The following is a 24,490-nucleotide window of genomic DNA, read 5'->3' on the forward strand; positions in this document are numbered from 1 at the left end:
CCTCTGCCATTTTTTACAGCTCTTATCGTTCCCCTGGAATATGGCCTTGAGACAGCTCATCCGTGTCCTTCACTGTGTTATCTCTTCTAACTTTTATTAAAACTTCAGCTTTCATCTGAAGATAGCTAATTAAATCTGGAACAGATTATATGCCTCCCCTTAAAAAGAACACAAAACTATTTTCTTCAACCTGAGTAATGCTTTTTTTCTTCTCCAAAAGATGAAACCAAAGGTGTTTAAGAAGTCTCATTTATTTATAAAGCTATGATATCTGACATGTCATATATAGGTTGATTTATATTAACGTTGTCTGTGGTATGACAAATCTTTGAGCTATTTCTCAAAATAATTATTCCTCAATACTGATAATATTTTTTCCCTCATATCCTTTAAATACTGTAGCTAATACCATAAGCTGATTTTCTGTACAAAGTTGGGTAATGAGGAATTAAAGATTAACAGGTATTTGTGCCTATCAAGTGATTTATCTTTAAGAAAATCTTTTTACAGGTGCCCTCATTTGGCAAAAATGAAAATTGTTATTCTTTTATTCCATATCCCAAACACGAGCAACTGAAAGTTTCCCCCATGGAAAATTAAGTGAAAACATGAAATGGAAAGCAGCACTTCAAATTTAGGATTTGGTTTTCAAGACAGCTTTGCACCAACTAATAGCTCAAATAGCTTTGTCTTCATCTATCACAAATTATTAATGATGGAACTTCCATGGTCAATATGAACACATTCTTCTCACATATGCCACTGACCCAACCCCTTCCTTGGGCCCAGAGGCAGCTTAAAAAAAGCTGTAGACCTGCTAACCAAACCTTCAAGCAACGATCTCTAAAACAATCTAGCCACGTATCATGCACACACGCACGCACACACACACACACACACCAAGCACTTCCAACAGTCTATTTCCTGGGTCTCACCTGAAACTTTCTGGGATCCTTTCCTTCGTTTCACTGCCTTAAGCAAGATTTCTTTCATGGTGACCTTTGTGTTGTCCACCTGAATAAGGGAGAATCCATGAGCAGCATTTCTGTAGGAAAAGACAAATACAAAATCATCACCAACGTTCAACCAGAGGAATGTTACTGCAGTCTTCACTATGTTTAGCAAGGTTTTACACTAAGTATACCTCAGAGTGCCAATTATTTAAAAATAGACTAAACGAACTTACTTCCAATGAGAGAGAGAGAGAGAGAGAGACAGAGAGAGAGAGAGAGAGAGAGAGAGAGAGAGGGAGAGAAGCAGTTTAGTATGAACAGTTCCAAGTGAAAGAAAGGTCAGAGTTAGGGAAGGTTTTCCTAATTCATCTCAAACTGAATCTAATTGGCCTGCGTGGGTCACTAGTGCCGTGGGCTGGCTCACGCTGGCTCCCAAGCCAAATCCTGCACAAGGACTGACAATAAACTTGGCTTGTGTCAGCAGGTGTCACTGCAGGCAGATCCCACCATCACATCAAAGCTCACAGAGCCCTAGAGGAAAAAACTTCATGGGGTGAGGAGGGTCGGAGGGTGGAGGGGAAAATATGATAGCCCAAAGCAATTTAGAAAAAGGAGAAAAAAAGGCTCTTCCTAACTGGCTAGTAAGTAAGTACATAAATAAATAAATTTTAAACACACAGTTTGGGGGCACCTGGGTGGCAAAGTCGGTTAAGCATCGGATTTCAGCTCAGGTCATTATATCACAGTTCGTGAGTTAGAGCCCCACATTGGGGCTGTCAGCGCAGGCCTGCTTCAGATCCTCTGTTCCCCCTCTCTCTGCCCCTCCCCCTGCCCTCTCTCTGTCTCTCTCTCTCAAAAATAAACATTCAGGAAAAAAAAAAAAAAAACCCATACAGTTTATGTATACTTCAGTAGGAATGTTTTAATCTACTCAATCCTATAAGGTCAAACAAAATATGAAATGAAGCATAAATAATTACACAAAAAATACGAACACTACTTGTAAACTTCTAGCCAGTTAAACTTGGAGGGAGTGGTTCACCTAGACAGGAAAAAACTGGTAGGGAGTAAGTACCCTAAAAAAAGAAGCCCATCCCTGGGTGAGGTACAACTTCACTAAGACTGTTAATTGCAGTAACAAGTATCACAAATACTACTCACTATGCTCGGGCACCAGGACAAAACAGGCCAATTCCAAGACGCTCATCTAACAAATGGGACCCAAGTTTCCAACTATGGAACATGGGAATTACCACAAGGAGTTTGGTGGCATTCCCATTTCCTCATAAGAATCTCAAAGGAGAACACACGGCCAAAAAACATGGCAGAACTTCATATTGACAAGACATCTGAAAGAAAAGCCAAGCCCCAAGCTAAGCCACGGAAAGGCTTCCCAATGGTAGGACAGGCTGGGAAGGGGCCCTTAAACCTAGCTTCGACCCAACCAGGTGGCCGGCTATCCACAGGGGCTGGGGGCTGATCTCAAAACCAAGGACCCAATTTGCTTCCCTAATACAAAGACATCTCCACACCCCTCCTCTCCATAAGGCTTGCTGTTTAATCCTTGACATTCCATTTGTTAAAAAGCAAAAGCCGACGCTGGTCTAGCCAGCACGATCATCCATTTTAACTTGGTCAAGTTTCTTGCTATTGAACAGCAGGCCTGAGAACTGTCAAGCTAATTTTACTGAACACTCTGTTACTGAATCATGCCTGAGCTCCAGCCATTCTTTACCTCAGAAGCTGGACCCCATCCCAGAACAATCTTTAAAAGTTTATTTTACTGATCAAAGCAAAATAAGAAATAGCTCTTTTTTTTTAAAACTATATTTAGGGAGCGATGCAGTAAGTGATACTTTGGCAAGAGCACTGAAATGTAAAGTGCCTGGTGCATTTATAAACTTGGGGGTATTTGCTCTGGCTCTAGGCCAGTGCGTGTTTGGAACAAACGCCAATCATCTGCGTTCAGACTTGTCTTCCCCTGCTCTCTCCTCGGAAGTCAGTATGCGCTCCATCTGTGACAATATGTTGGGCGATGGGTGAGTGGGGCCTAAAAGGGAACACAAGTTCTCGGGTATGTGCAACCTAGTACTGGGCTACATCTCATGAACCTCCATCTACCTGGGGTCCACCTGAACTATTTCAGATTGGAGCCCGCTTATAAATTGCTTACGTTCTCTTCTAATCTGCTGCTGGCTGACAGCATTATTTCAAACCAATACGTTTATCTTTTGTAGCAAAGGCAGACCAGGAGCTCAAAAGAAAGCCTGGCGTTTGGACTAACTTCCATAAATTAAAAGTGTCCTTTGGAAAGATTTTTGAACAGAGGAAAATCCCTAGTCTGTATTTTTCTGTCATTTTACCAAAACGTACCTGGGTGACAAGGTTAAAGCAAGCAGAGGAAATCCCTGGCACTTATCATCCACAGGCATTACTGATAAATTGTGTGGTGGAGGAATAAAGGATTACCTTCTGTATTTTTTCATTACACTTTTCTTTTGTTACAGAATACATAAATCCATTGTGGCACAATGTAATATGTATCACCGCACTACACCTGCGGACGCTTCCGAGCGGCTGCCATGTCTGTGCAGTCAGGAATGATAAGTGAACCACCCGTGAATGTTAACGATAGTGATCATTCTGAGGTAACTCGGCTCTCCATCTTCCTTTACAGCCTCCGTGCTGAAGCCAGGGTAGCAAGGTTCACGAGAGGAAAATGAAAACAACAGTGAAGGGAAGGGGCACGCACGGCGCTCAGAACGTGCCTTCACGAGTGCGCGGTGTCTTACTCTGGGGCTCCGTTTCGGTACAATCGTGCACATTAAAAGGAGAAAGAGGTCGTGACCCATACACGGCACACTCAACCAGACCTAATGAAAGCTTCCTCAGGCCAGCCTCCCACACCACTCGCTTCTCTCCCTCCAGGCGAACACCAGCTTTGGCTCTTGCTTCAAGTCTACAGCACTTAAGGGGGCAAACTGCTTCTAGAATACAAGAGGACAGAATATAAGTGGTTCTCAGAAGACATCTAAGTGCAACTGTTAAGTTATGCTCCCATTTAATAAATGGATATGGAGACTTGCTTCCACAATTTTCAGCTTCACTTCCAAACATTCTGGGTTTTATGCCTCATTTCTTTATATCCAGGAATTTTTATGGGCTTTCTAAAAAGTCTATTGAAATACATCTTTTAGCGCCGCTTTTATTTAATGTTGGGCGTTGGGTCTGCGGTTGAGAAGACAGTGATTTCGAGGGACAGGCTGGCAGCAGGCAGGTAGGGTGCTAGTCCGGCCTCCCTTCCGTGTGGCCCTGCATTCCAATCCCTGAGGTGTGACCCGTGCTGGGGGTGACTAGCCTTTGGACAGACAGGCGGATGGATAGACAGATGGGCTACGGACCCAGAGTCTCGGCTCAGAAACTGCTCTTCCTCCTGCTCCCCTCGTGGGTAGACAGCTTGTTTTCCATCCCAGCAGGGCACTCTGGGGGCACCGAGCAGAAGCAGCTGCCCTCCAAGCCCCCTGGGCTGTCGGGGCTGGGTCTAGGACGAGGCGCCACTTTGGGGAGCTGACTAAATGCTGCCAGGAGTGCTTCAGTCAATTCAAAGTTACGTCCTGTCAAGTCTCGTAACCACTGAAAAACGTATGGGCATTTCAAAAAGAGATTACTCACTTGAGGAATTCAGCTCTGTCCCAGTGCAAAGCCACTCAGTTACCAGAGGGAAGTTTGTATACCAGCATTAACCTAACAGGACGAGCATTTCTCTCGTGAGTATTAAACCAGAGGTGACGGGCACAGAGCGGAAGGAGGGGCACAGGGTCCTTATCTGAAAAGCTTAGATTCTATTTACAGGGACAGAGCTGGAACCAGAATCCACGTTGGAAGGCAACTTACTGGAGAGGAAAACACAGGGGCTGGGAATTAAATACCCTTTGGTTCAAATCCTGGTTCTACAGTTCACCAAGATGTTGCCTCAACATGTGGGAACCTCAGCTGCATCCATGAAATGAGGAGGCCACTTCCCTACAGAATTGTCAGGGAGGATAAAATAGACAGTACACGCCAAGCACCTGGCACTAAGTTTGGCAAACGGCAAAGGAACTTAGAAATGTCAGTTCTCTTGTGTTCTCCTAATTCCAGATCACCGCTCCAAGACAAGAGGCCCCATTTACCCCCTCTCTCCTACCCTATCAGCAGAGATTGCTTATTGGGGGAGCGGGTACTAACCATTGCTTGTAATTGGTAACACAGGGCCATTAAAACGTGCAATTTGCTGGGCATGTTGGCAACAGTCGGGGCACTGTAAGCAAACTATCTCTGGCCTGGGCATCAAACCCCCTCTTGAAGCTCACAGAAGAGCACCCTGGGCTCAGTTTTCAAGGCTCTCATTTTTGGGACAGTAAACCAGGGAAGCAGGTATACTGCACCTCAGCTTAACTCGCTGGCTTTGGAGAGGGCCGATGGAAGTCAAAAATCATGGTGGTGGTGCAGAGAAATTCAATGAGACTTATTAAGAGCTTTCTGAGCTGCAAGTACAAGATATTATTCAACAATTACAATAGTAATAGCAGCAACTACTATCTACTAGACGTTGACTATGTGCCAGGTGCTATGTTAAGCTTTAAAAATCTGTATTAACTCATTCAATCCTAAAATAGGTGCTATTATTGTATCCATTTTATGGAATCTGAGGCTGGAGGCAGAATTTGGGAATTTACCTGAACTCACTCATCTATTAAAGATCCTAATTTTGGATTCGGAAATCACCAATATGGTCCCTAACACAAATAGCACAGTCCAGGGGAGAGAAACACAAAGAAACAAACAAAGAACTATAGTTCTTCGTGATAAGCACAAAGATGTAGGCCAGATCAGAGTGCTACCAAAACACACAGGCACTTAACCAAGCTGGGGAAGGGGATCAGAAAAGCTTCTTGATGGAGATGTCTCAAAACACAGTGGTCATTTCCCTGCTAAGACCTAGGGTGGTGACCGAGAGGCGGCAGAACACAGCAAGTCTAGAGTAGAGCCTGCTCTGGTGTCCAGCTCTGCCTTCCCGGGATAAATGATATACTCTCTCTAGCTTCCAGTTTCCTCATCTACAAAATAGGGCTAATTCTTAGGATTGTAAGATTGTTGTGAGGGCTTAATACTTGTAAAGTAGTTAACATTAATACATGTCTACAATAAATGTTTAATAAACAACAGTTAATATAATAATTATGGGCTTTTCTTAGAAAGGAAGTAATAAATGATGAGACGATGACAGCTGTGAACATTTATTGAGCACTTACTTTGTTCCCTTAATCCTTCCAGAAAAAGTAGGTGCTATTATCAGTCCCATTTTAAAATGGAGGAAATTGAGGTTGGGCAAGGTTAGGACACTTGCCTGGAGCTACACAGCTACGTAGAAGACCCAGGAATTGAACCCAGGGCAGCCAGACACCAAAGTCTGAGTTTTAAACCCCTCTGTAGCCCAGAAGGGAGCCTTGAGGACTCAGGGGAAGAAGTGACTTCCAGAGAGCATACCCTCCCGATTGGAACTACCGACCAGTCTGGGGCAAAGGTTCAACTTCCACTGTGACATTCAGTTTGGTTATAAAATGTCCCAACTGTTAGACTAACCATATGAACTACGAGATCCCTTTTTAAAAGCCCTTGAAGAACGTCATGGTTTCTTGAGCCACAGTCTCGGTTTGTGGAAGTGGGAAAAGGCTGCCAAGAGGAGCACTCGATTCTCCAGTCCTGACCAGGCCGTAATAGTGACGAAGACACACTCCTCCAGCTCCCAGCCTGCACGGGTCCCAACTCCATGCATGTTCATCCTCTAGCACTTCAAAGTAGAAAATGAAAATATATGAGCAAGAGAAAGCCTTGTAATAACTGCAGCATGCCTGCTTTAAAGCAAGCCCTTCGGGTATTACTTTATCCATAAAGAGAGTTTACACTAGTGTGAATGCCACATTTTGTTTCCCCTTGCACTGACAAAAATTTTTTTTTTAAGATCAAAGCATATTGTGTGAGTATGTGATGTTTGACATTGGACAAAGTACTCTTTTTCAAAACAGACATTTTCCAAAAACATAACTCGCTAGACTAATGGGCAGTGAGAAGCCAAAATGACTGCCCTCCGCCTTCTCCTTGTGTATCTTTGCCAGAGTCCTTGGGACTTGCCAAATCCGGTCATGCCTGCTTAGCTTGCTCGACTGATTGTGCCAGAAAAGAAAATAAGACACAGATGTATTTGAGCTCTTTGAGATGCCAGTAAGAGAGACAGCTAATGGCTTCATTTCGACCCTCCCCTTCCAGCTGGGCACAGGTGGGGGATAATGAGGTCCCTCTCCCTAATCAAACTCAATTATTTACTACTCTATATAACCGCAAAGACATTCACATTCAGTTCAGAATATAAAACACACCGTGGGCTACTTCCAACCACTGCCACTGGGTATTTATAACAAACTCAAGTGGCTAACAGTTTGCCTTGGCAGGAGTTTAAGTGTGTAAAGTTTTGCAAACTGTTTCTGTTCAAATATGTCCTGCTGAAATGGGGTCCCAGGCGGGGTTCCATAACTGTCAGGTCAGTGAACTGCATAACATCTGAGAATGTATTCACCATGCAGTGCAGACAGGATCTGGAAATCAAACGCTTCGTTCTGTTGCAACCTTCTGAGAAGCATCACAGTTTTTTCAACAGCAAGACTGACATTGTATTAATAAACATTACAAGTCACTAGCCTGACATGTACATAGCGGCAGCTGACAGACTCCAACATAAGCTGAGGGGAGAACAGAGGAAATCAAAATGAGACATAGTGACTAAACATGGCCAAAGGGGGTGGATCATGAAACAAATCACATTAATGTCAGAAATGTGAGCCCTAAACTTTTAAGATATATAGAAACTAAAGCAACAAACTGGTCTAATTTTTGGATACCAAAGTAAGTTGATGGCTATCTAAAATGTGTGCTTTTATTGTAGGAACAAAGCGTATCCTGGCACAATTTCAAGACATTCCAGTGAGCAAAACATACATATTTAGCTTGTCTGACCTTTAAATTCTTAGAAGTATGTAATTAATGCTTTCCATCTTTATTACTTGCTCCAATATTTCTGTCACTTTAAACAGACACAAAGAAAAATCTTTTCTGTTCTCTAGACAGTAGCTGTTGCCAAAAAGGAAATCAAGTCAGATTCACAAATACAAAATTAAACAGGCTGCATATGTTACATTTCCATACACGAGGACAATCTGGACAATGAAAATGTTTGCTAATACAACAGAATGAAAAGAAACAACACACAGTTGGTCCTCTATGACTCGAGCAAACAATAAATAAATAGGAAATTTATACCCATATTGTCAGGCCTGGTTACAAAGGATACAGGCATCGGTTTTTCTTTTCCCCTTATCCTATTTAGCTCTGCCCCTTACCAAACTGTATGACCTTGAGCAAATAACTACCTGTCTCTGATCCTCAGCTCATATATTATAAAAATGAGTTTCTTATAAGGAATAAATGAGATAATGGCTACTAGAGGCACTAAACTGAGTGAGTGTAAAAAAGGCTCATTTCGTTTTTGTTTTTGTTTTTTCTCTCCAAACCACAAAGCAGTATCACATAAGAGTAGGAGAGGCTTCAAACTGATGATATCTTTTCCAAAATGTCTGGTCGCTTTGGGTACACTGTGGAGATCTCATCAAGAGGGTCTACTAAAACTACCAACCCTTGGAAATGCCCAGGTACGGCAAAGAGCAATGAATCTAGGCCATGCCTCTGAAAAAGCAGCTAACCTTTCTCTTTATGCGGAGCCGAGAGAAGCCACAGCAGTCTCTGGGAACCCTCTGGGCTACAATACAATGTCCAAGGCAGCCCAGCTTCTGGCGGAAGACTGTCTACTGACTACCCAGTGATCCATTTCCCAAACAGGAAAATCCTACCTGGATTCTATTTGCTCTGCTCTGTAGCTGTTAGCTAGAAAGGTTCCTTCCCCATGCCTATCTGATGTATCAAACATTTTAAGTCAATACATGTATAGGAGAGAAGTTTAATTGTTCTTACTGACTTCTGATTAAGGGGGTCTGTCCATTTTATTGGTTTGGACTTTTCTTCCCTTTTTAAAACCCTTCTTCCCCCTTCCCGAGTAGGAGCCCAGTGTGAAATGTCAATGTCACCACATGTAATGACACCATCACAGTTGCTATCATCACTGCCATTTTTTTTTTAAGAAGTTTTATTCATTCTTGAGAGAGAGACAGAGCATGAGTGAGGGAGGGGCACAGTGAGAGAGGGACACAGAATCCAAAGCAGACTCCAGGCTCCGAGCTGTCAGCACAGAGCCCGACGCAGGGCTCAAACTCACAAACCGTGTGATCATGACCTGAGCCCAAGTCGGACGCTCAACCGACGGAGCCACCCAGGCGCCACTGCCACTTTTAAACTCAATTCAGTTCCATGAGTTCTGATTGAATTGGCCCTGTACTGGGGCTTGGGGGGGAGGGGGGGGCAGGGACAAAGCAGGCTCCTCCCCTGTTCACTCCAAGATCTCATTCTCCCTTGTCCCACTATGGCTAAGGGCCCAGCAGGCCTTGGTTTGGTCACTGCTGGCATGAAGTACTTCCTGGGATACTAGGCACCAGCAGAGCTCTAGCTATTTAGTTTTGGGGGCCAACCATATACCCCCCATACTTCTGCCCCCTACTTCTCTCCTTCTACACTCCTGATACCTAAACACCTTCAATGCGTAGGCTCAGAGCAGCTAGCAGTCAGCAAGTCAGGGACTCCTGTTTACATGCACATTTGATCTGTCCAAAATCAATCAGGAACAATGGATATCTTAGAAATCCACTTGCCGGGGCGCCTGGGTGGCTTGGTCGGTTAAGTGTCTGACTTCGGCTCAGGTCATGATCTCACGGTCCGTGGGTTCGAGCCCCGCGTCGGGCTCTGTGCTGACAGCTCAGAGCCTGGAGCCTGCTTCAGATCCTGTGTCTCCCTCTCTCTGTGACCCTCCCCCGTTCATGCTCTGTCTCTCTCTGTCTCAAAAATAAATAAACGTTAAAAAAAAAAAAAAGAAATCCACTTGCCTGTCTGGAAAAGGAGAGAGTTTCCATTAGAACGCAACTAATTTGCAAAGTTTTAGCATAATCCATGCTCCTTTCCTAGACAACAACTCTATTTCCTGAGTCTCCTCTGACCAAGGGCTCCGGCAGGGAAAGGCTCGTCTAGCCCTGACTTGGTAAGAACATCAGAGGCTACTCAGCTTCACATTCTTTTCCACAGAACACTTTGCCAGTTAGGGATTCATTTAAGTTAATTAGTTCCTCTTTCTAAACATAAATAATTATATAATTTAGTAAGTGATTATCTTGTCTGATGGAAGAAAGTGAAGGTTTAAATTTTCTTTTGTGTGAAGAAACATATTTTCTAATTTTTCTATGATGGACATGTATTCATTATGCAATAAATAACTGAAAGAAAAGTTAAACCCCATGCACACCTTAGTGTGAATTATTCAGCCTAAATCTCTGACCGGAATAACAAAAAAAGCAACTATGTAACACTTCCTACATAACTGGGTCTGAGCTAACTTCAGGGCTACATTTCCTACCTGAGGTTCAAGGGCCCCCAGGCCTAACAGATGAATTCACAGGCTAAGTTTCAGAATTAAAAAATTTTGCTTTTAGTTTAATGAAAATCATACACACACACACACACACACACACACACACACACACACATACATATGGATCATATACCTGATATATATTTAGAAAAGCAATATTATATATGGATTATATATATAATAACTTATACAATAAATAAATACAGAGAGAGATTTGGGCCACTCATAGCCTTCCACGTTCCCCATTCTCCACCCAGTTGGAGGAGCCTTGAATCGCTGCTTAGAGGAAAAATACCCAGGAGGGCAACCAGACCCTCCTTAGACAGATCTGAACAAGAAATAAACTTACTAGTAAGCCAGGGTCAACAAACCTACTCCACCCCCATTTGTTGATGTATTGTCGTCTATGACTACTTTCTTGCTACTATGGCAGACGTGAGTTACAGAGAGGTATGGCCCACAAGCCTAAAATATTTACTACTTGGCCCTGTATAGGAAAAGTCTGCCAACTTGTTGGATGAGGTGGTGAGATTTGGGGGGCTGTGTGTTCCAGCAGCTAGAGTTATTTAACATCACTAATAGACTCAAAGCCAAATGACATCACTGCAAGCTGCAGGCAAAAACACTGTGGTGATGGGAGAAGTGGGCACAAGGCTCTCCCTGTGGCACAGGCGTGCTGACCTCTGAAGAAGTCATGCCCTGCAGTGCCCAAGTCACACTGTGTACAGGTATCAATTAGGCAGAGAGCCCATTTAGGTACAGACCAATCGACAACTTCAGAAAGTAGGGTGATCAATTATCCTGGGGCTGAGGGGTGGGGGTTACTGGGTATAGACTCTGAATTTCAAAACAGAGAAAGTCCTGGGCAAACTGACATAAACTGGTTATCCTTGCAGAAATGTTCTTTACTATTTCCAGTAAAGCACATTTAAAATTGGGGGAAGGGATGCACTATAAATCAACCGGCTCATTAAAATAATGGACTAGTAGTTAAAAATACACTCATTGTTTAAAAGGACAAATATTAATACGGTAATCAACGTTTCGTATGAAAATCAAAAACCTCAAGTTGACAAGTAAAACATTCAACACCCATTAAATCCAACATCAGTGATTTAATTTCAGCAAAACATCATCTGTTGCATTTAAGTTGTTAATTGTATTTTATTAATGTTATAGTTTTATTTGCATTAAATTTGTAATTTTGTTTGGGTTGCATAAAAGCATGGAATTTATAGCTAGAGTTTTACATTTATATGTATTTAAGTAACACTACAATAAAACGAATTTGGGCAAACATTGAGGCTTCAGGAGAATTCGTTTTCCTTTGAAAGAAAATTACATTTAATAAAATTCCTCACAACAATATCATCAGGTAGTTAATATTCCCCTCATTTTACAGATGAAGACACGGAGACTACAGTCATGTAGCAAAAGTCATCTGTGAAACTGAAACTTGCACCCAGGTCAGGCTAACTACACTCAAAGTCTGTGCGGCCTCCCTTGGAGTGGGGGAAAGATGGTATACGGGAGCCTCGTGGTTGGGTGTGAGGGCCTCTGAAAGCCAGAAGGCAACCTAGGAACTGCACGGTATTCAGAAGACAGGAAGAGGCCAAGCGGGCTAAAAAAAAAAAAAAAAAAGTGAGGCAGGACAGAAAGTTTGGCCAGGGTCCCTCCCAGGAGCCCACAGACACCTAAAGATTCATCCATTCCTTCTCTAAGAAGCCCTGTGCTGGCTGCTAAGGATATAGAGATAACTGAGACTGTAGGCACCCTGCCTTCAAGGAATTTGTGGTCTTGCCACTGTCTCTTAAAGGATGTCTGTCCATAAGAGGACGGATTTGAAAGTCTACAGATCTGCAATCTCCACCCCTGCCCATACTCAGCAAAAGTTAGCCCAACAGCAAGCTGGGCAGAGTCTACCCACACTCAGCCCCTCTCTGTTAGAAAACTGAAAGGAGGGGAAGAAGAAAAATGTAGAAGCAGCAAAGAGATCTATTCAATAAGCTACCCATTCAAGAAATACTTGTGGCATACCTACCACAGTAATGGAGCTATGCTGGGTGTTCGTGGGGCATAAATGATCCAGTTCTTGCCCTCGACGAGTGTTTAGTTATAACAACAATAACTGCAGCAGACAGACAAACAGGCCCCTTTCTAAGTGCTTTACATATATTAGCCCCTTCAATCCTCACAGGGGCTCTATGAGGTAGGTATTATTATTATTATTCTCATTTGATTGGGCCACAAAAAAGTTAAGCAATTCATCCAAGATCTCAATCTCTCTCTCTCTCTCTCTCTCTCTCTCTCTCTCTGTCACACACACACACACACACACACACACACACACACACACACACAGTACTAAGGGTAATGTCAGGATTGGCACCCAAGCGTCCTGGCTCCAGAGGCCACCATGCTCTTATCTACTACACTATAGTATATAGTAGCTGAATGCTGGCCTCAATACAGTGGGATTCCCTGCCGCCATCCTCACCCTTAGCAGGGTGTCACAAAGAGCGTGGACTTTGAAGTCAGACGTGGGGGCGAAGCCCGGCCTGAGAGCAATCCTTGTCAGCCTCAGTTTTCATGTCTCTAAAACGGTCATAATCAAAACTGGGCTATTTTCAGATTAAATGGAATAACGTATAAATTGTTTCAATTAGTAAATACTAATTCACTTCTTATTGTCAAAACTTAGCTCCCTCTTTCTGGTTCAGTTCAGGGTATTCCCATACATCCCTGCCCATTCTCCCCTGGGAGAGAGACGCAAGGAGGAAAGGGAGAAATGAAGAAAAGGAGTGATGGCTTTACTTATTTTGCTGAGACTTCACTCTCTTGAAACTATGAACACATCCCTGGTAACTCTTGAAAGTCTGCTCTGTCCTGCTTTAGCAGGAGAGGGTTTTCTAACTTAAAATATAGACCAGAAAGGTGAATGGAAGGTTGCTGAGGCAAGAAAACACACACAGGGCAAATGGTCAGTAATCTGTACTATTTCATCAGACAACTGAGAAAAAGAAGAAACAGAAAATGTACTGACACTTTTGTTCTAAATGCTCACATATAAAGATTTTACTTTACCTTGTGCTTTTAGAAACACTCCAGGAATGTTGAATAAGCTCTCTAAAACTTTAAATAGAAAGAGGACTGACTAGTGTGTGTGTGTATTTGGGAGTGGGAGTGCAGGGATGGGAGTAGTTCAGGAAAAACGTAAGAGTGTTAAGTTTAAAGCCGCTGCTGTTACTCTCTACCTCTCTCCCCTCCCTCATCCCATTCTCCAAAAGCTGGAGTTCATAGACACTGTGTAGTCTTTAGATGCTTCTCCTGGGGAGGTATGTCTGGCCTACCTCCAACCCCAACCCCCAACTATTGAAAATCACTGATTTAAAAACACTTGTTTTAAAAAGGACTTTCAGTTCAAAAGAATGCTATGGTCATATGTTAATATTTATGTAGTAAAAATTATGTGCTAATGAGAACAACTCTTCCAGTCATCTATAAATAAATGAAATGCAAGTGGAAACTATTAAAATATCCCTATACGTATCTTTGAGAGTGAAAAGAAAAAGTTCTAATGACACTCTGTGATGGTAAGACTTTGAAGATGCGTTTATGAATTCTATTGGTAGCACTGTAAATCGGAACATCTTTCAGAAAGCTACATGTCAATACAAAGCCAAGTCTAAAGATGTTTCTATTCTGACCAGTGATCCTACTCACAGGAAAACTTCCTAAGGAGGTTATTCAACAGAAATAAAAGGAACAGAGATAAAAACTATTATTATAGAATCACTTATTAAAACCAAAGCAAATAAACAATCTAAACATCCCGTGAAAGGCCTCTGATGCAGCCTGTACCTTTCTCTATTGTAGTGCTCAGCACATTTTAATGATCTGACGACTTGTCCCCCCCACTAGGTAGCGTGTGCTCCATGAGCAAAGGGGTTGTCTCTGTCTAGATTCTTGGCACATAATAAATGCAGATTGTAGGAACTAAGAGCAGATATCAAATATTTGCAATTTTAAGTAAGAATAACACAATATGTACACTAGAAGTGAAACTATAATATACATATATTGGAAATGGTGATACAAAAATGAAAACAGTTATATTAGGGTGGAGGAATCACTGGATAACTTTTAAACTGCTTTCAATATTCTTTAACATTGCTGTTTTAGTGCCTCCCAAATAGAAAAGGAGGGAAAATATTTACTGTTCCATACATCAAACGTGACTTCATAGCAGGGATGAAATGGTAACTAGAAAAACTTGAGGAATCATCCCCTAGCTACCTGCCCGCCAAGCACTCAGTATTCTTTCTTTGTTCAAGGATAGAGAGACCCCAACTACTCATATATCATAAGTAGCATAATCCTATTTTCAGTAAAAATTTGAAACAAAGGCAGTATGTTTTAAAGAGACAAGGAAAAGTCCTCTAAAGCAATCCTTCCTTTGGCTAGTGAATTTGCTGGTTCCTAACAGCAGGGGGTGCCAGAAGGATCACTATTGTTCCCAGGAGACGGCCAGTCTCAGTCCTGGTCAGAAAACGCTACGGGTTTTCCTCTAACAGGGACCTCTGGGTAAAACCTGCCGTAGAGACTTGAATAAATAAAAATTATATTTTTATTTCCATTGACTTCTGATAGTTACCATGTCCTTGAGTTATAAATGTAGTCAACAAACCCCAGTTGTATTGGCAGTACTAGTGACACTGCCATGAACAGAAAAAACACAGATGTCACAGCACACTACAGTTGTTGCAGATTTCCCAAGTAACATTTATACTCATCACTTAACTTTGAGGCGAGAGACTTCAGCAGTTACTGACAGACCTGCTGCCGTATCTTGGTATTAAATATTAGTAAAACTATGCATATTACTACATCACAGATTGGTTTAATAATTTCAGAAGTATTTAAATGTAATGGAATTCTCTTGTATTCCTGTGGATTTTATTTTCTGCATTCACAAACACTCTTCTGGAGAGGTGCCTGGGTGGCTCAGTAGGTTGAGCATCCTACTCATGATTTCAGCTCAGGTCATGCACGATCTCATGATTGGAGGGGTCGAGCCCCAAGTTAGGATCTACGAGGATGACAGCACGGAGCCTGCTTGAAGGATTCTCTCTGTCCCTCCATTGCTAGCATGCACACACACTCTCTCTCTCTCAAAAAAGAAAAAAGAAAAAAGAAAAAAACAAAACAAACCCTAAAAAATACTTTTCTGGAAAGGGTTTTTATAGGCTTTACCGGACTGCCAAAGGCACAGGAGAGTTAACACCTTATCAGTCTAAAGGAGGATAACTGAAAGGAAAACTCAAATTTGATTTGAACAAAATTGGAGAGAAGAAAATAAGTATTTTAAGTCACGAGACAAAAGTAGCTGCAATGCACATTTTTCATTTAGTGTGCAGTCTGTGAAGAGAAAGAGGGAAACTCAGAATTGCTGCTTCACAGGCTCCAAAGTACCCCACCCAGTATGTCCAGAGGCGTGGTTCACAGATATTACGTTCAGAGATCTGCCTAATGCAATTCCCTACTACAAAGCAGTCTGTGTTTAATCTAGGTACGGAGGCATAAAATACATTGCAAATGCTGTCCCCAACATCTCTGCAAGTAGTCACTATAAAGGGACATCCAGATACCTAATAATCATCCATACGATGAGCAAAACCAAAAACTCTAAAAGGCAGAGATGAGATACTGAAATTAGCAACAGGGTCAATACTCACATCCGCACAAAGAGTGACTCTTTGGATGTCAGACCAGGAGATGAATACTTTTCAACCAGGGCCAAAGTACTGAAGCCGAACTTATGAATGGGCTCGTTGGAATCCAGTGGGGGGAAGTCTGTGTCAACCTCCCCATCATCCTCAGCGATATGCAGGCAGTAGGCACTGACATTGTCACTGAAAGGAAAACCAAAACAGTGAGTGAATACCAGGGTGAAGGAGGGACAAGGAGATAAGAGGCTATAGTATACAGCAGGCAAACTGGGGCACTGCTCTTCTTTTACCCGAAAGCCTGGTGAAGCAGTAAGATTACCCTAAATCCTACTTCATTTGATAAAGAGAAAACATGGGAGTACAAAGGGGGAGAAAAGCAATGTGAAAGGAGGTCCTTTCTACTAATCTATTCTTCCAACAAATAGTTACTGAGCACCTGTTATAGATAAGACACAGAACTTAGTCCCTTAAATCAAAGATGATATTTAGTATCAGTCCTCAAGGAAGCTTATGGTATAGCGGGGGCGGGGGGGGGGGGGGAAGTACTACGTTAGTTAAATATAAGTATAAATAAAATACACACAGCAAGTGTGATTCCACTGATCCACTGATTCCAAATACCAAAGACACTTAACAGAGTAAAAGCAAATAACCTGATTTATCCTGATGCAGATAAACGGCTCTCTCCATTGCTTCTAGACCTTTCTCCTATTCCTACAATGTCCAGTCTATACTCCCAGATTCCAGCCTTGCCCATTTTAGAGTCAACACACATTTCCTTCTCTTTCTTGGGCGGAGAAGTAAAAAGTTGATTTGCTGTAAAGGGGTGGGAAACTACCAACATAAAGACAATTTAAAACTTAAAAATCAATTAGAAGCACTTTAAAACACCTTGCTCCAAAGTTAAACTGTGAAACTGCTTATCTGCTAACATTCAGAAACATGATCCTAATAGTTCACAAGGCAGTAGGGTTTTAAATTGTGCAGCTTAAATTTGGAATTTTAATTATATGATTGATGCTTAAATTAATTAATTGCAAAGTGTATGCTAATTGTTTAATTGGTTGCTTGATCTATATAGATCATTTTTTGAATTAAATGAGTTGATTTACAAAGTTTATTGATTGGATGTGACAATGAATTATTTCACTGACTACCTGATTTGCAATTTTCCCAATTAATTCACAAATCTTTAACTGCAACTCTAGTTATTGAGAGAGAGCCTACTTCAGGTGATCTATACTCAGTCTGTCATGACTAAGAGATATTTATTATATAAAACAGGTAATAAGGACAGATTAAAATTAATGGGAACTGTAAATTTGCTAAATGGATGGATAACAAGAAAGTAATCTGGCTATGTTTGTCACTATAAATTTCATGTATTTGCAACGCTGTTAAGAAATTTAAAATTCATCTCTGAATGATGTGGGAAACTTATGGATCTTTGCAAGAGGTTGCTAACCACAAACACTAGACACCTATAGGAGAAGAAAGTCTGTTAGATAAGAAAAATGTCATGGTATAGTAGCTAAGAGCTTTGTGTCCAGAAAGACCTGAGTTTAAAACCTAAGCTCCAGTGTTCATGGACTATGTGATTTCAGAAAATAAGCTTCGCTTCCTTGAGTTTCAGTTTCTATTTCTTCTTCTTTTTTTTTTTTAACTTGAGAGAGAGAGAGAGAGAGAGAGAGAGAGAGAGAGAGAGAGAGCGCACGCGCACAAGTGGGGGACAGGGGCAGAGAGAGAGAATCCCAAGCAGGCTCCACATTCAGTGCAAAGCCCGACGCAGGACTTGATCGCATAACCCTGGGATCATGACCTGAGCCGAAATCAAGAGTTGAATGCTCAACCGACTGAGCCACCAAGGCGCCCCTTAGTTTCTGCTTCTATAAAAAGACAAGAACCTAACTCAGAGGTAATTGTGAAGATTAGATAACATATGTAGAGCCTACCATATAACAGAGGTAAAAAAATAAATGGTAACTATGGTATGGTATAGTATGGTAACTATATAATGAAGTCAGATGGAAAATAACTTCTACAGTTACATCAGTCCTTAAAGAGAAATTGTGGATGCATATTAGTGCCAACAAAACAACAACGAAACTAAGCGACACGTTCTGGAGTTAACATGTCCACTGTGCTCCAGCCTTGGGGCCACTGAGCCTCCAGGGTTTTATGAACAGGGCAGACACTGATGAAGCAGGCAATGGACAGCACACATTATTTATTGCCATGTAAATCGTCCTGAGGAATGTCTGTGATTCCCCAGCACCACAGAGGTTTCAAGGGCAAATAATAAGCCTATTGATCAAAGCAGAAAGCCAAACATTGGTATCAGAAGAATTCTGTTTTGATTGTCATGGGGTGCCCCCAAATCCCCTTCAAAACAAGCTCAACAAATGTCACAGGCTAAGATCCGAGGGCCAAAAGACTCACTGCTGCGTGTTACTATTCTCCTCAGTTTCTAAAAACAAAGTGTGAAATCATTTCTTCATTCAAGAAACTCACAAAGTACTGACCCTGCACTGTAGCCTGCTCTGCACGCTGGGAACACAGCAAAGAAAAGAAAGAATGATTTCCCCTATATTATACAAGACTAATGGGAGTCTTTTCTGAGTCATGAATAAAATTCAGCAGCAAACAGAACTCCAACCCTTTCGACCCCTTAACTGAACATCTGAGGGGAAAATGACTAAAACTCCACATTCTATTCAGGGACACAGTGGTTCCTTTGTGCCTTTGTAAAGGAATCATTAACAAAAAAGCTACCAAGGTATTTTGACTTCTAAAACCTCTTCAGGATTCCAACTTAGTACTAGAGCAATAGCCATTAGTATCATTAGCAACACTGACTGCTCTGTGGCAGACACTGTGCATAGTAGTACGGACAGATACTAAGCTCCCTGAATCTCCCCACCAACTCTCAGAGTCATTTCTTATGATTTCTGTTTTCCAAATCGGAAAAGGGAGGCTCGATGCGGTCAAATGGTTTGCTCCAGATTAAATAGTGTGTAAGCGACAGACTTGAGATTCAAACCCAGGCGGTTAAGAGCACTTACCCTTGACGCCCACCTATCCCTCTGCCAATTCCATGGTGTGTCTAGACTCGCCAAGGCCCTTGGGAGCCCCTGTTCCTACGCAAATGCCACGCGCTTTGAAAAGAAGGAGGAAAATGAGAAGCTTACAAAAAATGAGAAGCTTAGAAAGATTTATTTCAACTCCTCACTTTTACAGATGGGGAATAGATGGGTAGAAATGGGGAAGAACATGCCCACGGCGATCCAGTTAAAAGTGGCAAAGCTGGTTCTGAAGAACTCAGGTCTCCTCACTGCCATTCTATTACTCTTTGATCAAATCAGAAACAGGTGGCATTTTGAAACAGGGAGAGAAAATGGGGGAAGCTGTGGTCTGTGACTCAAGAATCCCCCAAATACAGACATCTGGAACTGATAAAACAATGAAAACAGGGATGCCTCCTCCTTATGACCTAGTATGGTAGAATAAAGAGTGGTTTTGCAGTCAGATCTGCTTTGAATGCTAACTCAACCACTAACCAGCCATGTGACCAAATCTCTCTGAGCTGCTCCATTTTCTTATCTATAAAAAGCTTTCCCTGACTTCTCTAGGAGAATCATTTGATCCTCTAGGAGAATCCAAGCGATTCTCCTCTGTGGTCTTTCAGAACTTGATTAATACTTCTGCATATAGTTATCACATCTTTTTCTTATTTACTGTTCTGTGTTCTCCTAAAAAGCAGGGATCATTCTATCGTCTCTGCATCCTCACTGAGGAGGAAGATGGCTGGCACTTAACAAATATTTGTTGAATGAATGAATATATGAATGTATAGACTGAATCGCTCTACCCATGAAAAACACATAAAGGGTATTATTAATGATGTGTGTGCTAATGAGGAGAAGTAATAAGCTTTTCTTTTTCTTTTTCTTGCTTGTCACGTTGATATCTGTTAACCAAATGGGGCTTTCTAGGCAATGCACATGTGCCAGAGATTGCAAACCAAGACAAAAGGAGAAGTCCCAGGAAGAGGTGAGGATCAAAGACGCATTTTTACGGTTCATCAAGATACGAGTACTGGCACCTCACTTTTTTTATGGAGAAAAAACACTGAGAAATTATTACGACTATGTAAAAATGTTTAATTATATGCATATAAAAAGCCTAGAAGGAAAGGTCCCAAAAAGTTTACAAAGGTTATGTTTACAATTGAGCAACGAGCACTTTTTTCCTGTCCCTTCCAGATGTCCCAGATGTCCCTTCCAGATGACTAAGTATAACTTTCATTTTCTTTTCTTTTAAAAAAAATTTTTTTTTTAACGTTTATTTATTTTTGAGACAGAGAGAGACAGAGCATGAACAGGGGAGGGTCAGAGAGAGGGAGACACAGAATCCGAGACAGGCTCGTCTCTGAGCTGTCAGCACAGAGCCCGACGCGGGGCTCGAACTCACAGATCGCGAGATCATGACCTGAGCCGAAGTTGGCCGCCCAACCGACTAAGCCACCCAGGTGCCCCACATTTTCTTTTCTTTATAAAATACTTATTTTTTGATAAGGGTAATGCATGATTAGAAATATGGAACAATTTAGAAATACAGAACAGTACAAAGGTTGGGAAATCTCTCACCCCACTGTAGAATCACCTGTTCTAGAGACTCAGCATCTCCTTGCCTCACCCACATCCCCTGATTCCTAAGTGGTCATTTTCTCTATCGAGTCCTGGAATTTATGGAGAAAATAACCATACATACCTGCTGCATAAGGATCTCATAAGGATTATGAGTTAATTAACTGTACAGTAGCTGGCATGAAGAAAGATTCTCATTTTGTCAAAATTTCTTCTACCACTCTTAAGCTTTAGATCACACAGAAGCAGAATTAACTAACAGAAGCATGGGGGACAGCATGAGATAGAGAACACTAAAAGTCCTATTTGTGAGTCACTATCAGGGATTGAGTAATGATAAAAGACTAATAGCCACCAGTTTGTTCTCCGTATTTAAGAGTCTTATTTTTTTGTCTCTTTTATCTTTTTCATTTGCTTTCTTAAATCCCACATATGAATGAGATCATATGGCATTTGTCTTTCTCTGACTTATTTCACTTAGTTATACCCTCTAGATCCATCCATGTTGTTGCAAGTGGCAAGATTTCATTCTTTTTTTTTTTTTTTTTGGCTGAGTATTTTTCCATTTATATATATATGTATACATGTGTCTATATCACATATATATCACATTACATCTTCTTTATCCACTCATCTATTGAAGAAAACGTGGGTTGTTTTGTATCTTGGTTATGGTAAATAATGTTGCAATAAAAACACAGGTGTCTTAAAAAGACATAGGTGTCTAAAAAAGGAGGCTTAATTTTAGAATTGGGTTAGCGTGGAAAAAGCGGGCCCTTCCAGGGACAATGATATTTGTGAGAAGACTGGAAGTTAGAACGGTGAATGGATGCAAAATGAAGCCTGTTGCCAAAAAGAGATCCTTCTGGAGGATGGACAGATCTCTTTCTCTCTCTCTCTCGCTCTCACATACACACACACACACACACTCCGTCATTAAATGTACTCATTAACGCTTTGGAGATTTTATATTTATACAAATAAATGTATGTATAAACATATATCTAAATCTCCAAAGTGTTAATGAGTACAATTAATTGAATTTCACTTATTCATGTTTTCACAAATAAGGCTAACAAAATTTTGCATTAGAAAAATTTATTTCATTTAATTGTTGATCAATATTCATTTCACATTCAAAGGCCAGTTTGGCTTTTATGAAGAGACAAAAGCCTGTAGTCCATATATAGATGGTATTTAATTCATATATGAAAATTCAGGAGCATTCCAGGAAGCATCCTAGATTTCTCCCAAATGTGATCTGACATGTTCAATTTGCTCATAAAAATTCACTTTTATCTTCAAAACATGCAAAATGTACTTAAGCATGATGGCTGGACAGATGAAATTTTGGGGGGGGGTTTGGATGAAAAATAAAAAGAGCACATGATTCTGCAATGTCCAGAACTCTTATTACTTGGGTCTTGCTATTTATTTTGATGACAGAATCATTATAAACAGTGCATCAGACATTATCAAGAGAAAAAAGGCCCTGAGGATTGCAGCTCAGAAGTTCATCTCTTTGAAGTCAGAGAAAAGACTTTTAAGACTGTCAAGATTTCCTCTTCTCCAAAATAAACTCCATAAATATAAAGTGAAAATTGATAAATAACATTTTAAGGTTTGTCAAGCCACAACCACATCACACAAGAATAGTTAAGTCTAAATTTTCTGGCAAAGAAGTTCTAAGGAGAAAATGCCCACTAATTTCCAAATGAAAGCAAGACCTTCTTAGTGTTTCATCTGAGCTCCTTTTTTAGATAGTTCCTATTGCTATGTCTTCAAGTTCATTGATTTTTTCCTTTTGCGGTGTCTAATCTGCCGTATAGTTTAAACTCATGCAGTATAGTTTCCATGCAGTATAGTTTCCATTTCATGCAGTATAGTTTCCATTTCAGATACTATACTTTTCATCTTAAACTCATGCAGTATAGTTTCCATTTCAGATACTATACTTTTCATCTCTAGAAGTTCCATCTAGGTTTTCTTAAATATCTTCTATTTCTTTCCTCATCATGTTCATGTTTCCCTGTATTATCTTGAACATATGGAACATGTTTATAATAGCTATTTTAACATCCTTGTTTGCTAGTTCTATCATTCTGGCATTTCTGGGAAGTCCTCTTTTCATATTGTTCTGAACCGGACATTTTTAAAACAAATTCACTTGGCAAAATTCTAAGTTTCAGAAACTCGTTCATTCTATTACAAACTGACCCTGAAAAGGTCCAGTAGGATCTTTCTGAAACACAACATGATACTGTCACTTCCCTGTTTAAAACCTTTTGCAACCTTTCAAATAAAAACAAAAGAGACCATTAATAGCACCTGGGTTCCATAAAGCCTTCCAGTGTATTTTGCCCTGCGTTCAACTCAATCTCCTGACATTTCGGAACACACACCTTAAGCTCCATTCACACCACGTACTTGCAGTATCCTAATCAGGTCCTAGCATATATACATGCTAGCTCCTGTTACTATTCATGCCGGCCTCTCAGCCCAGGGGCTCTCTATTCCTAGTCTATCCAGGTCATCTTTTGAGATTTAGCTCAAGTATCCATTCTACTGGGAAGACTTCCCTAACATTCCTCTCACCCCTACTCAACCCAAGCCTCCAACTTCCAGCAGAATTAGAAGAGCCCTTTTCTATGTCCTCACAGCATTCTATTATGTCTACTATTATAGTAAGTCTCAATGACAATGGAGCTAAAATTGTGTAATTTGGTGTCTGTCTCATATATTAGCCTAAATCTTGAGGCCATAAGCTTTATTTTATGACTGATTATATCCCCAGTGCCTAGTATAGTACCTGGGATGGTGCAGACAACATCTAAATGCTTGCTGAGTGAATGACTGCAAGAATAAAAAGATGGATGGATGGATGGATGGATGGATGGATGGATGGGAGGGATGGATGGATGGGAGGGAGGGAGGGAGGAAAATCTCAAATGCCTATGTCTCCGGATGCTATCAGGAAAAGAAATTCATTGCTTTGTATAACATAGTCGTTAAGAGCAAGAGAAATGGAGTCAAACCTGGGTTCAAATCCTGACTCTGCCACTTACTAATAAATACATGATCTTGGGCATTACCTTAAATTCCTGATTCTCAGCTTCTCTATTATTATCTAAGAGTTACAGAGGTATTATAAGGAAGAAGATAATATATGTAAAATGCTTAGCCTGGGTCATGACACAAAGCAGGCATTCCAATGTGTTCGTATCTACCCATTCATTACCTAGTAAGTGTGAGGACTCTGGCTCTTGGGAAATGTTGACAATGAGCAATATTTCTGTGCAGCTCAATGAAGACAGTGTTTGTAAACAGTATTCCCAAACCTTCATCTATCACTTAAATATCTGACCAGGTTGAGACAATCTAACTCGGTGTTTTTTGATGAATAAAGGTTTGTATACCGTCAGAAGCTTGTCTAAGAAGACACGTGGAGAAGGGCTTCTTCCCTGGCAATGACATGGGTGGTAAGTTTAGTCTACGTCTCTGAATCTGAATGTTCCTATGTTCTCTCATCCATTCCAC

General features: G+C 41.1%; 1 protein-coding gene across 9 annotated transcripts in view; it reads right to left on the reverse strand.

Annotated features, from left to right (window-relative positions):
• Positions 1-24,490, reverse strand: part of MAPKAP1 (MAPK associated protein 1) — a 272,555-nt gene that overhangs the window by 94,963 nt on the left and 153,102 nt on the right. For all 9 annotated transcript variants that reach the window (XM_042964083.1, XM_042964082.1, XM_042964086.1 and 6 more), the window contains 2 exons: positions 16,314-16,490; positions 936-1,045 (listed from right to left, as the gene is read on the reverse strand). In XM_042964083.1, the coding sequence (XP_042820017.1) occupies positions 936-1,045; positions 16,314-16,490 (287 nt within the window). The remainder of the gene's footprint in view (positions 1-935; positions 1,046-16,313; positions 16,491-24,490) is intronic.

The sequence above is a fragment of the Panthera tigris genome, chromosome D4 (genome assembly GCF_018350195.1).
Source record: "Panthera tigris isolate Pti1 chromosome D4, P.tigris_Pti1_mat1.1, whole genome shotgun sequence".
Taxonomy (NCBI): domain Eukaryota; kingdom Metazoa; phylum Chordata; class Mammalia; order Carnivora; family Felidae; genus Panthera; species Panthera tigris.